This window comes from Nothobranchius furzeri, chromosome 1, assembly GCF_043380555.1.
Source record: "Nothobranchius furzeri strain GRZ-AD chromosome 1, NfurGRZ-RIMD1, whole genome shotgun sequence".
Taxonomy (NCBI): Eukaryota; Metazoa; Chordata; class Actinopteri; order Cyprinodontiformes; family Nothobranchiidae; genus Nothobranchius; species Nothobranchius furzeri.
Window position 1 is genome coordinate 29422262 of NC_091741.1, and position 17844 is coordinate 29440105.

The 17844-nt window shown below is 42.5% G+C and overlaps 1 protein-coding gene across 2 annotated transcripts in view; it reads right to left on the reverse strand.

Annotated features, from left to right (window-relative positions):
• Positions 1-17844, reverse strand: part of ppp3cb (protein phosphatase 3, catalytic subunit, beta isozyme) — a 74418-nt gene that overhangs the window by 17317 nt on the left and 39257 nt on the right. For both annotated transcript variants that reach the window (XM_054738079.2, XM_015951346.3), the window contains exons 3-5: positions 17607-17731; positions 13667-13778; positions 10009-10154 (exon numbers count right to left, since the gene is read on the reverse strand). In XM_054738079.2, coding sequence (XP_054594054.1) covers positions 10009-10154; positions 13667-13778; positions 17607-17731 — 383 coding nt within the window. The remainder of the gene's footprint in view (positions 1-10008; positions 10155-13666; positions 13779-17606; positions 17732-17844) is intronic.

Below are 17844 nucleotides of genomic sequence, written 5' to 3' on the forward strand. Positions count from 1 at the left end.
TTTCATGAGCATTTTTAACTTTGAAGTATAGCCCTGAAGGACTTAGTTGTTCTTCCTTTTATCAAAACTTATTTTGAGCCTGAGAGGGTTAAACCTGCACCTTTCCACACCAGTGTGATGTCAGTATCGCCATCGGTTCTGTGGTTGAAATGTGTTCCGCACTGCCCAAGCAGCAAAAGCATGCACACTCATCACCATCTCACTCTCGGTGCACAGGCTGAGACAGTAAACAAGTATGTACCCAGTAGCAGTTTTCAACATGGGCAACCTGGGCATCACAAGGGAGGCGGCAAAAAGGATAATAATTATAAATAAAAAAGTTAAGAAAAACTCTTTTTTTTATCTAGACCGCGGTGCCCGAATGTCTTGCTGGTGTATGCATCTTTTGGAAAACAAAGGCACCGATCAGTCGTCTATCCAACTGATTCAGGCTTCTATTGTTTTTTGAGACAGCGCCCTCTAAAGGACGAGTGTTTAATTGCAACTGTAGATTCTAGGGATGCAACGATACCACTTTTTTTCAAACCGATACGATACCTATACTTGAATCTGAGTACTCGCCGATACCAATACTTCTTCTTTTGTACATTCTTGCTGTGTTTGTCTTCAACTTCCTTTTTTGGTTCTTTTTAAACACAGGAAAGGTTTTCCTTTACCTTGCTGACGGTTTGATTGCGGCTGCAAACATCCTCAGAGCTGACACTAATGGTGGCGTCACTTCCTACTCCGTTTATCGGTGGGCAGCAGAGGATGTTGTCGCTGTCTGCTGCCCGCTCTCCCCTCTCCGATGATGCAGTCCCATGCGCGATCCAATGTGTAGACCCCATCATCTCTGTTCATGGTCCCACATCCACGTCTCCTTATCTCTATGACATAAGACAGAGGCAACGTCCTCTGCTGCCCGCTGATAAACGGAGTAGGAAGTGACGCCACCATCAGCGTCAGCTCTGAGGAAGTTTTGCAGCCGCAAACGAAACGTCAGCAAGGTAAAGAAAAACCTTATCTGTGGTTAAAAAAGAACCAAAAATGGAACCGATACTCCTACCACACAAAAAATGCTACGAATTGGAAATCAAGTTTTATTTTATTCTCTGCTTTCAACAGGAAAACACTGTGAAGTACATAAAAAGTAAAATATATGAATAGAAATGATCACAAAACTAAAATATTAGGTGAGCAGAAATGACAAGTTACAGTGAAGCCACTTTGGTATCAGTTCCTGGTGTCGGTTAACTTTTATCGTGCATCCCTAGTAGATTCTAAATATCTGGAGTGTTTATCTTATCCAATGGCACCATCTAGTGGCTGACAAGCATATCACTCAAATAGTTTCTTCAGTTTTTGTAAGATGGCGACTTCGCGTTACTTATTTATAAATGTGCTTCTGTAGCCAACAAACGGAGCTAAAACACGTTGTTTTACGAGTATTGTTCTCATGTCCTGTTGTGTTTTCATATATTTATATTTTAAAGACTTACTTGTCCGTGAAAAGTTCATCAACTCTGCATATATTTAGGTATTTCTTAAATTTGAATCACGTAAACGGTAGTCTAACGCTATTGGTTAGTTCTGGTTGACGCTCAGTTTCCTATTGCATGGAGATCTGCGGGGCACAGGGCGTGTTTTGCAAAAAAGAAAATACGTATTTCTTACATTATATCACAGTATATGATAAGATAATCACTTTTAAGGATTTCTGAAAAGTTATACATAATTTCTGAAAGGGGAAAACTCCGGAAATTTACTTTAAATCACATTTCATAAGTAAACTTTTATTGGAAATTAAAACAACATTAAAGCAACAAAAATGTTTTATTAATGAAGTGATTGTGACACATTACATCAAAAATTTTAAATAATTGTCCAGTCTTGTTCCATCTAAGTGAAATATCTTTACTTTACATACACACAATACACAGTGGTGGAACATGGCTCCTCTAACCAATCATTGGGTTGGACAGGATTGAGGAGCCATGTTAAACGGCAGCTGCTCACTTTCCTTTAATGGGAGGATATGAAAAAAAAAACTTGAGAACTAAAATGATTAAATAATAAATTCCATTTACTTAATTACATTTATTTATTTTAGCTGTTTTGTGTACTAACTATACTTCTACTTTACTCTTTTTCAGTTATCAGTAATCCAGAGAGCATCAGCTTCTCTGTTATTCATTCATTTCATTTTAATGATAATTATCCCAGCTTGTGCGGATGATTTCCATCAGAAACACAAAACAGTATTTTCTTTCCAGAACAACTTTACACACACATTTTAAATACGATGCACAAACCTGAATCATCACAGCATTTGCTTTCAAACTTTTGCAATTCTTTTAGTCCAAAAAACAAAACTAAACCTTCCTAACATCCATGTTTCAGCCTCCCCAAGCCTGTCTCCCAGGCATAGGCCATGTTCAAATTGAGCAGCGCCTCGCCTGGAAAACAGACGAGAGCAGACGGACGCAGCAGGGGGAGTGGCTGAAAGCCGACGTTTAAGTCGGACAGATTTCCCTGCATGTGTAGCTCGCGGATGACGATGGCTGAAGATGTCGCGTTAGCGTTCACACTTGTTTAATTATTTATTTTAATTCTGGTGCCTGTTAGCAGCTGAAACACATCCTCACGTGCTTGTGGATATCATATATTGTATATGAAGACATGACTGTAATAATAAGTAAAGGTTATCAGCTGTAGCTTCAGTGTGCTCATAGGAAACGTGACAAAAGAACAGAAAACACATTTCTCTTTATGGCCTATATAGTTGTCATCAACATAACATGATTTACAGAATACATGTGACCAACTATCATTTTGTATTCTACCACCGGATGTTTGGATCAAAATATGAACCAATAAGATCTTAGATCAGGTGAGAGCCAGGCGTTTCCCGTCATCCTCTAGGTTTTGCAGCCAGTGGAGAGCAACTGCAGCGCCTTGCTCCAAAATCTGCAGCCGCCTTGATCTCACGAGGTTATCGTTGCCTACGTATGCATGACGTCAGAGCAAGTCGGCGTCAAGTCGGACACAAATCTAACCGGCATGCACTGCTCACCGATCACCGCTGGTCTAATCTGCTCAGAACTGGCTCATCTCGAGCACAGCCATAGATATCATGCAGGCTGCTGAAGGGCTTCTTCTTCTAGGGAGACTCCAGCAGGCTGCACTACTCAGCTGCGCCCTCTCTGGTGGACTTTGGTACTGTATGCCACTTTTAAGTGAGTCAAAATTAGATTTGGGGCTTGAGCCCTATAGTAACCACCCCTAACCCTGCCCCTGGTGCTCACCTGTCCTCAATAACACATCTGCCTTGGTGGTTCGGTTGCACGCTCCACGCCATGCTTTGGACCTGCGGTAAAGTTCCACCTCCTAGTTCGATTGACAGAAACAGGCAGCTTTGTCCACACAATTTATGCAAGATTTAGACTCGAAACAGGAGACTGTCAATAATTCGGGACACAAGTCTCAATTAGCGGGACGTGAGAAAAGTGATGAAAATGCGGGACTTTCCCGCACAAAGCAGGACATCTGGTCACCCCACTCACAAAAGATCGTTCAATGCACGTGTCACGGAAATCCACCATTCATATTCTCAGATTAACTTTTGATGGATTCACATGAAGAAGGACAACGACCATTTTCACACAAAGCTTTTCTTTCTCTCACACTTAGCAGCAAAAAGGAGAAAATGAAATGGCCTACAGTCATATAATCCAACATCCCTTTTCAGCATTCTGATTAACTCCTACGATTCTCTCCCAGTGTCGTAAATTGCGTCCATTTGACTGGGTTTTCCTTCTTTACCAATCGGAGAAGCAGGACGATATCAGAAACTGGTCTGTTTTACATCCACCCGTCAAGACTGACCCTTACCCAAGATAGGGGTGGTCGAAAAACTTCTCTGAGGTTTTCTTCTTGAAGCTTCCACACTTGAGTCCTTATAAAACCATGTATTTCTGTTTATCTACTATCAAAGAAGGTGTTTTAGGTTGTTTACCATTAAAAAAATGGAGGTGTTCAAAGTAAATGTTTCAACTCTTTATCAGTTACAAACCTAAATGCTTGTTTGTGTTCCTCTTTCATGTTAAACACCTGCCATTTTTGTTTCTCCAGTTAAAATTCATGCTAACGGTAAAACTGTCCAGTTTTAAGACAAACATTTAGTTCTTTCCTGTTTAAAGTAATACTTTTGATGCCTCATCTGGACAACTTTGGTAAATTGTGATATGAACTTTTCACTGTTTGGAAAGGATGAGTTATTTGAAAGAGCCATAGTGCCATCCAGAGGTTAATGAGTGAAATACATGTGGGCGTGACCAAGAAAGGTTATAAGAGGCCAGAGTTCAAACCTCGTGGTGGCAGAGTAAAGAACTAAGACGCCTTAAGCAAATCCCTGCTAGGCTTTTCCATCTCGCCTAGCAATGCCGTCTCTCTCAAAGTTCCCGTCATTAGCGCTCCCAAAAAGTACAGTAGAACTCAGCAGCAACTCCGTTTTGTTTTGTTTTGACCTTCTACGTCAAACCAGAAGTCGGTGTGGTCTGGTCGAGTTTTCACATTAAGAACTACTTTAGAGTTTTTTTTCTGGTTCGACTTCGTTTTGGATCATTTGGACCCACGCTCTGAATTCCACGTTTCGGTGCAGCTGAAGTGAAGGAACCTAAGGTCAAGCCACTGTAGACGAATGCATTATCCTCACCTACACAGACGTCTGTTGACTGTCTCGGGGGCCAGAATCCTACAGTTTCAGAAGCCTCTTCACACAAGCAAGGACTCCAAGGTCATTCCAGTCCTTCAGTGAAGCCAATTCGGGTTATTAAACATCTCCACACCGTCCGGTGACCCTCTCCAGTTTAGATGGTCTGGAGTTCTGCTGGAATGGTTTGTGGTCCAGCTCACACCTGGTTCCACCCTCTGGAGGTCATTCTTCCAAAGCAACAACCTTTTCTGTTTTTGCTGGTGAAAGTAGTGATGTGAGCGAGCACTTTGGCACATTTGAGGTTGTTGGGGTTTGACTTTTTTGTTTGGGTGAAACATGTGACAAAATGAGGCCAGGTGGTGGTTTCAGTGCTAACGGGCTGATAGGCGCCGCTGTTAGATGCTTCTGGGCTCGCTCTGACAATGAGACAGTCGCGCTACCAAAATAAGGAGTATGGCAGCTGGAAGAGGCGGCTGTGCTTGAATTTGAGTGATCAGATGCTGAGAAGCCAGCTCAGACAGCGATAGTGTGGGTGTTGCATCTGCACACTTGACAGAAGGTACTCCACTAATGGAAGTGAGCAAGGAGTTACTCAAAACCGGACCCGCTGTTCATGTGGATTAAATCAGCCAATGATAGACTGCTTTTAGGGTTGCCCATCAATGAATGATTGTTTTGCAGAACAGAACTGAGACTTCCAAACGCTGGAGGAGGAGCTAAAATGGAGCTTCTAATCTTGGGAGTGATTGCTGGCAGATCACTGAGTGGAGTTGAAAGGATGAAGTGAGAGGATGTGTTTGGTTCAGAAGGAGCCATCAAAGATGTCAAAGGTCCAACTTGAAGGCTACTCTGATCATTGGCCCTGAATCAGAAGTTTCACTCAAAGTGTTTGAGGGAACGTCTAAGCAAAACTTTCCATCAGACGTGAGCTGAGACAAACTGGTGCTGTTACTAACGCCTCCACGAACATTTTCATGCTGAAAATTGAACAGATATTTCTCCAGGTTCTTTCTGAATCTTTGGTGAGGTGACTAGAATCAAAGTCTTTTTGGGATAGTTTAATGTCTCAGTGATTCTTCTCACGTTTTCAGTATTCCTGGTGGGTGCAGTCGGTTCTTGTCTGCAGTCAGACGAGTCTGGACTGCAGTCAGAGTCTTGCTGGACTTACTACATTTCTTGTTGAAATTCCTCACATTTCCAACCACTTCTAGGCTTTTCATGTCAGATGAAATCTCAGCTTTTTTAGATGGAAAAACTGGGACAGTCGTATCTTGTCAGGAAAGTTGAATTTCTCAATGGATTTCAGAACATTTCCATTGGGAACTTTAACGGCACCTTCAGTCATCTTTAGTTCTACCATTTTCTGTGACTAGACTGGGACTGAATTCTTCTCCGGATTGCTGAATTTATTCATGAGCATTCTCACACATTTGTTGCAAGTTTCCATCGAAAGAGTGGATTGCTGTTGGTAGCTGCTGAAAGACTGCGTCTGATGAGTGGCTCACAGATAACTGTTCTGAGTTAATGCTACTTGTTGTAATAGGTGTATAGACGCATTAGGATGTAATCAGATAAAAAGACTATTAAGCCCTGCCCCCAACAATCAGCACCAATGACAACACTGTTGGCCCTATCCCTGTTTCTAGGCAACTAGAATCGCTTATTAAGGGACCTTCTGCTGTGCCAGCAAGCAGGGCTCTCATTCTTGTGCACCAGAGGAGTTTTTGGACATTAATGCAGCTCAAATGGCTGCATGTACCCGAACACATTTTACATCAAAATGACCGGCTTGGCTGTGGGAAGTGTGGTGTGTCATGATTTTGGGTTGTTCACCCCAACTTTACACCAATATCATGATTTTGGGTTGTTCACCCCAACATTACACCATCTTAGGTGTGTTCTTGCTGTGTCTTTGTAAATCCATGCTTTCGTTCTTTTTTAAACACAGAAACAGTTTTGTTTACCTGTTATTGACGCTACAGTTTCGCCGACAGCTGCCGGCTTCTTCAGGCTGACGCTGATGGTGGCGCGTCACTTCCTTCTCCGTTTATCTGCGGGCAGCAGAGGACGTTGTCGCCCTCTACTGCCCGCTCTCCCCTCTCCGACGATGCAGTCCCATGCGTGGTCCAGCGTGTAAACTCCGTCGTCCCTGTTTATGGTCCCACATCCACGTCTCCTTATCTCTATTGCTTCCTTGATCCATCTTTTGTATTTTTGTTGTTCGGTGGTTATGATCCGTGTGCTGTCCCAGTCCATTATATGGTTTTCTCTTAAGCAATGATCTGTTACGGCTGACTTTTTTATTGTATTTTCTGCTTCTTCTTTTGCTGCTCTTGTGTGTTTACGATTTGCCTCTTTCTCGCACTCCTTTCTGTGTTCTATTGTCCGTGTGTTGAGTTGGCGTCCGGTTTCTCCTATGTATGTTTTATTGCATATTTTGCATGGGATTTCGTAGATGACTCCACATTTTTGTCCAGCTGATATTTTGTCTTTTGGGTGTACTAATCTGTTTCTAACTGTTGTGTATGGCTTTGTTGGTGTGTTTATGTTGTGTTTTTTCATTGTTGCTCTTATTTTTTTCGTTATGCCTCTGATGTATGGTAGGGTTATCACTGGTTTTGGCAATAAACATACATAGGAGAAACCGGACGCCAACTCAACACACGGACAATAGAACACAGAAAGGAGTGCGAGAAAGAGGCAAATCGTAAACACACAAGAGCAGCAAAAGAAGAAGCAGAAAATACAATAAAAAAGTCAGCCGTAACAGATCACTGCTTAAGAGAAAACCATATAATGGACTGGGACAGCACACGGATCATAACCACCGAACAACAAAAATACAAAAGATGGATCAAGGAAGCAATCGAGATAAGGAGACGTGGATGTGGGACCATGAACAGGGACGACGGAGTTTACACGCTGGACCACGCATGGGACTGCATCGTCGGAGAGGGGAGAGCGGGCAGTAGAGGGCGACAACGTCCTCTGCTGCCCGCAGATAAACGGAGAAGGAAGTGACGCGCCACCATCAGCGTCAGCCTGAAGAAGCCGGCAGCCGTCGGCGAAACTGTAGCGTCAATAACAGGTAAACAAAACTGTTTCTGTGTTTAAAAAAGAACGAAAGCATGAACATTACACCAATATCATGATTTTGGGTTGTTCACCCCATCATTACACCAATATCATGATTTTGGGTTGTTCACCCCAACATTACACCAATATCATGATTTTGGGTTGTTCACCCCAACTTTACACCAATATCATGATTTTGGGTTGTTCACCCCAACTTTACACCAATATCATGATTTTGGGTTGTTCACCCCAACATTACACCAATATCATGATTTTGGGTTGTTCACCCCAACATTACACCAATATCATGATTTTGGGTTGTTCACCCCAACATTACACCAATATCATGATTTTGGGTTGTTCACCCCAACTTTACACCAATATCATGATTTTGGGTTGTTAACCCCAACTTTACACCAATATCATGATTTTGTGTTGTTCACCCCAACATTACACCAATATCATGATTTTGGGTTGTTCACCCCAACATTACACCAATATCATGATTTTGGGTTGTTCACCCCAACATTACACCAATATCATGATTTTGGGTTGTTCACCCTAATGTTACCCCAAAATCAAGATTTTGGGTTGTTCACCCCAGCGTTACACCAGTATTGTGATTTTGGGGTGATCGCCCCAACGTTACACCAATATTGTGATTTTGAGGTGATTGCCCCAACTTCACCCCAATATCATGCTTTTGGCAAGCTGGTCAGCCGTGAGAATTATGGTATATTTGGGTCCAAATATCATGATTTTGGGGTGATCACTCCAAAGTCACCTAAATAAAATAAATTAGGAGTTTTCACCCCAACATCACTAAGATATCATGATTTTTGATTGTTCTACCTCAATGTGGCCCAAATATTATGATTTTGGGGTGATCACCATGATGTCAGCCCGATATCATGACTTTGAGCCTCTTTAACACATGGCCACTCTCTTTTGCCATTGAGCAGATCCTTTTTTAAATTTATTCAGAAATTTTCTAGTTTATTATTTAATTTTTTACTTGTCCTGTCAGTCGATGCAGACAGAGTAGTATATATATATATACATGTAGATATACATGTACATGTGTGTGGTATGAGCAGAGCAAGCTTGTGATGAGTGTGTATGTTTTTGCTGCTTGGGCGGACACACATTTCAACGGCAGAACCGAAAGCAATACAAATGTGTGCAAAGGTGCAGGTTTGAACGAGGTACAGGAGACATAGGGGACAATCATGGAGGGACTTAGGATAACAGTGGGAAAGTGTTCCCAATGTGGGTTCATGTCCACCTGTCTCCATTTAGCCCTGTCTTCTGCTTCCACAGCCTTTACACATCTGACTTCATGTCGTCTTTCACTGGATCTATAAATCCCCTCGTGGTTTTTCCCTCAGCGTCTTACCTGGTGGCTTCAGCCTCAGCATCCTTCTGTAATCAATGTGTCTCCTCTGGACATGTCCAAACTATTCAAGTCTAGCCTCTCTGACTTAAGCTCCTCGTGATTTTTATCATTAGAAGCGCTATACCAATAGATGGTTTTCTTTCTTAATCTCTAAATGAATAAATATAACACAGCTGTGGAACGTTTCTTAACCTGTATTCTTATTGGTGGAATGATAATGAAGTTGAATTAAACCAAATCTGAAATTCCCTTTAAACAATGTAAAACTGATGGCAGTGTAAAGGGTAATGAAAAACTTTTAAGATGAGCAAAAACCCACTGTGGTCTTGGCTGTGTGTAAACTAGCGGTTAGCTCGTCAGTCCTGCAGAAGTTAAACGCTGTTGTTCCAGACTGAGGCCCTTCAGGAAGCTAGCTACAACAGCTAAGATGTTAATTATTTATCAGGTTCCCTTCCAAACATACAAAAAACACAAAGATCAGATTTGTCTTTCAGCACATCGACGAATTTTATGTCACAGTGATCTGAATTGAATTCAGTCAACCTGCTTAATTTGGATCATTTGCTTATTTTGATGTTTGTTATTTTTCAAATTGTGCCATTTTGATCTGATCAAGGTTAAAACTAAGTGTACAGGTTTCTTAGTAAGTGGGCTGTACTAGTGAGCCTGTACCTGATGCTGCGGCCTTTGTAGTGTGACGCTAAATTACCACATAATTGAGAGATATGTGGTATTTATTCTGACTGTGATGAATGTTTGACTTTTAAAATAAGAATGTGTTAAAATATTTTAATTCTGTGCATGCATGCGCGTGTGTGTGTGTGTGTGTGTGTGTGAGACTTACCTTCTTGATGTCGTCCAGAGTGTGTATTTCCGGTGAAAGTCCTCCATGCACACACAGGAACTGCTGGTTCATCAGCGCTGCCAGTGGCAGGCAATCAAACGCCTCCATGCAGGAATCGTACACCTGTTCTGAGTACTTGATCTTACCTGGAGGGGGAGGAAGACTGGAGGTCTTTATTGAGTCAAGACAAAAGAAAAGAGTTCTTTGTTTATGTGAGGCACACAGAATGTGGAGCTTTTAGCCAGACAAACATTCAGAATTATTAATGCATGTGGCCGTCACGTCTTCAGTCTGTTTTCCTTTGTTTTAGCTAATATCTGGAGACGGTTTCTCTGCTCCAACACACTTGATTCAGTGGTTCAGCTGTGCAGCAGCTCATCAGGCCCCGCAGAAGGCTGTTAATCACCTGCCGATTGAAATCAGGTGTGTTGAAACAGGGTTAGAACTAAAACGTGCTGGATACCAGTCCTCCAGGACCAGGATTAGGCATCGGTGGATTAGAGTCCTCACAGAAGCTACGTATACCTCATGATGATGTCAGCTGCATCCAACATGAGACAGCAACTTTCAAAAAAGCAACGACACGTCTGAGAGGAAACCGGCGTGGATTTAAAAAGTTAGGGGAGGAGGAGACAAAAACCAGATAAAAGGGGGGTGATAAAGGAGAAAAGTTGATGTGAGGAGCAGGGTGAGAAGTTAGGAGAAAAGGAGACTTAGGAGGAGGGAACAGAGTGAGAGGGTAGGAAAACACCAGTGTTCTAGGCTACCAGCATAGAATACCCGGCATTTCTCGTGTGTGTGTGTGTGTGTGTGTGTGTGTGTGTGTGAGAGAGAGAGAGAGAGAGAGAGAGAGAGAGAGACAGCGAGGTGTGTTTGTCAACCTCTCCATCTGCCTCGTGTAGAGCTAGAGCTCATTACTGCCAGTCCACCAGTTGTCAGTTCCTTCCACAATCTCAAACATTTATGAAGACACCCGCACATGCGCACATGCACGCACTTGTCACACACACTTTCAAATGCACACACACACACACACGCGCGTGCGCGCGCACGCACATGCACATAGCAGATGGTAATTGAGGGCAACCACTATTCGCCATGAGCACTGAGGGAAATTAGCTTCTTCATCCCCTGGCCAATCAGACACAGAGGAGTAAGTCCCGGAGCCAATCATTAAGGGCCAAATTAATTTGCTGCTAATCACCCACTCTTGGACAGGATGCCAAAACTCGCTAGTGGAAGAGTCAGAAAGACATACAGAGAGATGCTGAGCGAGGGAGGGAGGAGAAAGATGGAGGAAGGATGGAAGGAGAGAATAAGATTGCATAATGGGAAATGAGAAAGGGAGGAAGGAGGGTGAGGGGAAGAGATCTAGCACTCAGCTTATTAATTAAACAATTAGTAAATGTGATGATTGGGTAACAGAAAATGAATCAGCAACTGTATCTGTTTGAACAATTAGACGTCCCCATGTTCGTGTTAATAAAGGAGAGAGTGAAAAATGCCAGGAGTGCAACAAAAGATGCTCGATATTGGCTTCTTTAAAACAAAAAAACAATATCCATTTTTGTATAACTTTTCATTTACAACACCGATATAAACCAATACCGATATACGCAGCCCCCCATATTTAATTTGTCTCCAGCAGCAGCTGAATGACATCCTTGAGATAATCCAGACTAACACACAGTGACGCCTTTAGGCCAAAGAAAATGATTAAGTTCATGATGGTAAAAGGTTTGATTCATAAGTTAATAATTAGTATAAGTGAATTAATGATAAAAAGGTTTAGGTTTTGAAAACAGATCAAAGTGAGACATCGCTGTTACAATCTTTTTATGCTATCCCTGACGTAGCTTCCGTTTTCTCTGCTGGACTTCCGCTCCGTGTGTTTACATCAAAACAAGAAAACAAACGGATCATAAACACGCAGATTTTGCTTTACAGGTTTGTGCCTTGGAGAACATTTGTCTCTGTAAGTATCGATTTGTGTAGGAAATGTTTGGCGTGTGTTAAAGTTACTTGGCTGATAAAATGTAAGCACACATGCAAAGCTAGGCTAATTGCTAAGCTAGGCTAAATGCTAAACGTGACTCTAACGTATGTAATAGTCAGTAATGTAGTATTTATGTTTCTGTATATTGTAGTTACGGTAATAAAACATTTATAAAGATCTTTTAAGAAAAGCAAGCCTTGGGTGAAGATTCATCTGCTTGTTCTAGTTGGTTGTTAACTAGCGACACATAGCTTTGTGTTGTTGGGGAAAGAAGATCCTTTAAACACAGGTTCTTAATTATTCACGAGTTGTGCCAACAAAACCCTAAAATATCTCAAACACTAAATCTCAGATCTGTCTTATTCCATTTTTGGTTCTGTTTTAAAACACAGGAAATGTTTCTCTTTACCTTACAATGGGAATAATCCCATAGCAAATATCAGACCTGTCTTATATTGGCATTTTGAGCGAGAGGAGAAGTAGCCAAAGAGTTTGATGTGTATGTGCATGGTATGTAAAACTTGGGTCACTAAAGGAGTAAAATCTGATAGCAACATTTTCCGATATTACATTTTAATTACGTTACATTTTAAGGCCAATATCGGCCGATAATATTGGTTGACCGATAATATCGGCCATCCCTACAAAAGATGCATGTAACGGGCTTGTAGCATTAAGGAGGAACGTTTTTACTAGAATTCTACATGAAAATTTGATATGTGAGCAGTCTTTGTTTGGAGAAATACAGATTACTTCTGGCTAGTCTGATAAGCTAATGGCTAGCTGGAGCAGGAATGAGACCAAAGTGGGGATTCATGCTTTTCCATAACAACTCCAAATAATCTACAATAATCTTTAAATATCCCATTTATTCATCAATGCTTTGTAAACTTTTATATAGCCAGAATTATTTTAGTTATTTAGATCAAAAATGCTATGAATTTTAGCTGCAAACAACTAAATTATTTTTATTACTATCTGAAATATGAAAGCGATACTGATATAAAAATGTGTATTAATGAAAAATGGAAGTAGTTTGATTCACTTTTGCGCAGGGATTTTAAGCAGCCAGTTTCTGCAAACTAAGAAACAAAAAGGTTATTGTGAATTTGTAAACAATGTTTTCATGCAGAAGTAGAAATTTATCAGTTTTTGAATTTAATTTCTTTCTGATTCTCCAAACCGAGGCTGATCTGACCGCTGTGTACTGCAGGTAGTATACTTATCGAGGAAACATGCTGCTCTCTACCTGAACTTTAACCTTTATAGCAGCTATGTCCCTTCTTTCTCACTCTGTCCTGGACCACAACAGAGCCGACACTTTATCGCATCACATTCACGATTCTGATTTTAGAAATAAAAAGTTTTTTCAATCTGATCACCTGGATTTTAAAATGAAACATAAAAACTATCAGTTCTTACGATGCGATCTGGTTGATTTTAACGTTTCTTATGGCACTCACTAACAGCACAACACTGATCACAACCAACCAGAGGACATTGATTTGCTTATATCATCTAGTCATCAATAAAACATGTTTTCCAGCCTTCGTTTTACAAAAAAAGCTAAAAGCAAACACCTAAAATGAATAAACGGCGAGAGTACGACAACCAGAATGAGTTAATGTTGGAGGAAAGAAAGGAAAAAAGGACACGACTCACATTCTTGTTTGAAGGTAAAGTATTCTGTCAGATGTCTACATTCATGGTTTCCTCGTAGAAGAAAAAGGGTCTTTGGGTATAGGATTTTCAGTGACCAAAGGTACAGCACGCACTGGAACGTTTATGGGACAAAAGGAAAACATGAGTAACCAAACAGCTCAGCATTTACAGCAACATTCAGCTTTAACAACAATACTGTCTGTGCAAAACAATGAATACGAGAAATCCAGCAGCTCAATTTATGAAGTTGTAGGACCTTACCTTTAAAAGAACCAGGTTTCTTACAAATGTTTATACTGAGCTACGCTTTGTTATGGAGGCGTGCAGCACAAAGAGACAAATAAAACGTTTCTGCTGGAGGATGTGATTCCATATCGTAGGATGTTTAGTTGGAAGCCTTCTCTCATCAAAGATAAAGGGTCCACTCTGAATCAGGAGAAGGGATTCCTCCCCTCAATGACCCACTCACAATCAGGAGTAACAGAGGTGGAGGCCAACTGATCTCTACTCAGGTCAGGAAATTCAGGAGTATTTTAGAAATTTCAAGTGTGTTTCATACCAAAAGATATAGCCAATGTCATACCTGTTGTAGCAAGCTTCCTGAATGGCCTCAGTTGGGAGAAACAGCTTTAACGTCCTGTTAGAATGATGAGCTAATAGCCAATCTGAGAGTACCCAAGCCAAAAATTAAGTAAAATGGATCCAAATCTCTTAAGTTCACAGAGAAACCACATTTTACATGATATATTTTAAACATGACTGGTCACTCTGAGTTTCATGTGCAGGCTAAACGTGAAAATCGTCGTCTACCTCTTCAAAATAGAAGGAGAAATGCTCAGATTAGAAAAACCACTCAGGCCTATGTCACACTGTAAATTAGCATTCATGGCTTGACCCATCTTGGCTGATGGGTGAGGCCATGTTGGTTTAGCGTCCAGGAAACGGCAGTGAACCGTGCTAGTAGATACTAAAGGGCCATTCCCATCTGCACCGGGTCGGCCCGGGCCGGGTAGCGTAGGTCGTTTACATATCTGGGTGGCCTGGTATTTTTCCGGGCCAACCAAGGCTCATTCTCAGCCCTCTTCTCGAGGGGGTCTGCTTCAGGCCGACCAGGGCCAACACACCCACTGCTGACAGCAAATTCACACCTTCCATTAGAGCAAGCCTCTGATTGGTGGGTAGAATCAGCCCACATGGGCTTAAGGCAAGGATGTGTGGAATTAACCGGGCCAGGCTGGGGCCGACTGGGGCTACCCAGCCCGGCCCGACCCGGTACAGATGGGAATGGCCCATAACTGTTAGCATAGCTACTCCACTAAATGTTGACCGTTAAGGAAGATTTCTGCAACAAGGGAATCTCTCTTCTTCAGATTTTCATCATTTTCTAAACCATCACTCAGGTGTCAGCTGTTACGTACGTGATTATTTACATGTTTTTGAGTGGTGATTCAAAACCTGGTGGCGATCAGAACCTTCGTAACATTCATTCATCTTCTAAGCATGGTTGTTCCTGATAAGGGTCAAAGGGGAGCTCATGCACAACAGCTTCTTACATCAGTTCAGGCTAATCTAATTTTATAAACCTTCTGTGGAGTCAAATGTTTCCCTTAAGCCTGATTTATAGTTCTCCGTCAGCGTCAGTGCGGAGACACGCAACGCCATTATGCGTCGGCGCAAGGGCTCTCCAACGGGCTCACAGAGGGTGACGGAGACATGCCCAAATGTTTTAGCATTCATCGAAAGTGACAAAGACTGCAAGCTTGTGATTGGTCAGGACGCCACTTCCTGTACATTCGTCACCAGCACTGATGTAGCTCCGTTAAAAAGTAAACAGATATTTAGCGGCAGACCCAGAACATATTGAAGAACGCATCGCGGAAAAGTCTGACAATATTAACCTTCATTCACCCACGACTGAAGGAATGCAAAATACGGAGCAGACGTGGTTGGAAATGGCAGAAAATGTGGGTTTAGAGGTACAGACAGCATGAAGAGATGAAGGACAAATTTGTCCGTGTTATAAAGTCTCTGAAATATATAAACACAATAGTAAATACGCTATTGAGGACCAGATGCATGAGTGTTATGGTGGCAGGATACCACAGAACAGCGCTACGCCCTCTGTTGTCCTGGCGGGGAATTGCTTTGCAACGCTCCGCTGCCTGAACAGAAGTTCGAATGTGAAAACCTTTCCGACACTCCGTGTGCGTCTCTCCGCCGCGGAGCTCTCTGAGAAGTACAAACCAGGCTTTACTCTGACAAAAACATGATTTTCAGTTTCAAACAGCTAGCTATGCAGCAAAAAATGAATAAAAATACATCTAAACATTCCTGGTGGTGAAAAGGTTCTTAAAGTTGTGGGTTACTTATTTAGTCAATACATTTGTAGTAGGAATAAAGGCCTTGTAAGTCGTTCTCAGGGGAAACAATATACTGATGCGCCATTACTAGGAACTGAAGTTACCCACATCACAGCTGCACTTCAGACAGCTGGTTTTGAAGTCTTATTCCCTGATATTTGGACATCTGGCCTCAGATTGGATAACAGCAACGCGACACTACCACTAACTTGCAACACTGATGTTTTATCTACATAAATTACACAAACCTGAAGGAGTTTTGCCATGTTTCGGAGTTGCTAATGCTAGCAGCTAGCTTCTGCTGGTCGGGACGTTGTCTGCTGTTTCCGGAACGTTAAACCAACAACAGGCTTCATCACTGTGAGTCAGGATGGGTGAGTCCATGAACGTTAAGTGACAGTGTGACATAGATCTGTCAGGCTTTTCAAATCCTAGTGTTTCATCGCCTATCTTCTATAGTAGATAGGTGTAGTAGAGGTGGACGACGGTGGCACAGGAGTTAAGAGCTCGCCCCATAATCGGAAGGTTGCAGGTTCGAGTCTCGCTCAGTCTGACGCTGTCGTCGTGTCCTTGGGCAAGACACTTAACCCATGTTGCCTGCTGGTGGTGGTCGGAGGGACCGGTGGCGCCAGTGCTCGGCAGCCTCGCCTCTGTCAGTGTAGCTACATTGTAGCTCATCCCCATCAGTGTGTGAATGTGTGTGTGAATGGGTGAATGACTGGTTGTGTTGTAAAGTGCCTTGGGGGGTTCCAGGACTCTAGAAGGCGCTATATCAAATACAGGCCATTTAGGAGACTATTTTCATGTTCAGCCTGCACGAAAAACTCAGAATGATCGATTATAATCAGAAATCACCATTAACAATATTTTTTCGGTCAGCCACACTTTTAACATGAAGTTAGCCTGAATCGTTGTGAGATTTTAAGATGCTGGGGCTATTTAACGCTGGCTGCAACATGTTCCTTCTTATCGGTGCTAGACTAGCCATTAGCCTATCAGTCTTGTGGGGTGTAAACTCTATTTCTACAAATGAACATGAAATGCGTAAAATATCCTTCATCAGGAGAAAATTAATGACAGCTTAGTCACGTGTTTTCACTCCTATCAGTCGGCTAACCCCACAAAACAACTCATGGGCTCTTATCTCACCTTCACATCGTCACGTCCCTGCTCTACATTTAGTCCTGCGCTTGTGTGCCCTTGGAACGTGTTAGCAAGGTGGCCTAAATAATGCTCCCTCTGCTCCAAATCCCCCCAGTGTCAGCCACATATTCCACTCCACAGTTTCATCTTCCTTTCATGTTTCAGACAGCGGGGTGTTACTGTGAGCAGCATTTTTCCCAGTGACCGTATGACACGTCCCTCTCTATCCAGCTCAGAGTGTGGTGGTGGTGTAAACTTTGCCCTAGAGCAGTGCACATTAGACCTCGGAGACTGTACACTGCTGACACGGTTCTGTTGTACAGTCGCTGTGTATGCACGGTGAGCGTGAAGCTTTTCTGACTGACTGCACACTCACAGAGATGAGATCCAGCCAGGTATCTGCTGCACACAGGGCTGGATAATCCACCCGTCCTCACCTCAATACTGAAGTAGCCCCTGTCCACGTAGTCCCCCAGGAAGAGGTAGCGTGTGTTGGCAGGAGAGCCCCCCACTTCAAACAGCTTCATCAGGTCGAAGAACTGGCCGTGAATGTCTCCACACACTGTGGAGACAGAACAGCAGCATGAAGACCACATGTGCAAGCTCACAAGCGCCGGACGTCTCCTCGCTCCGCTGGCTCCGTATGGCCTGGATTCCATCTGCAGAGGAATATCT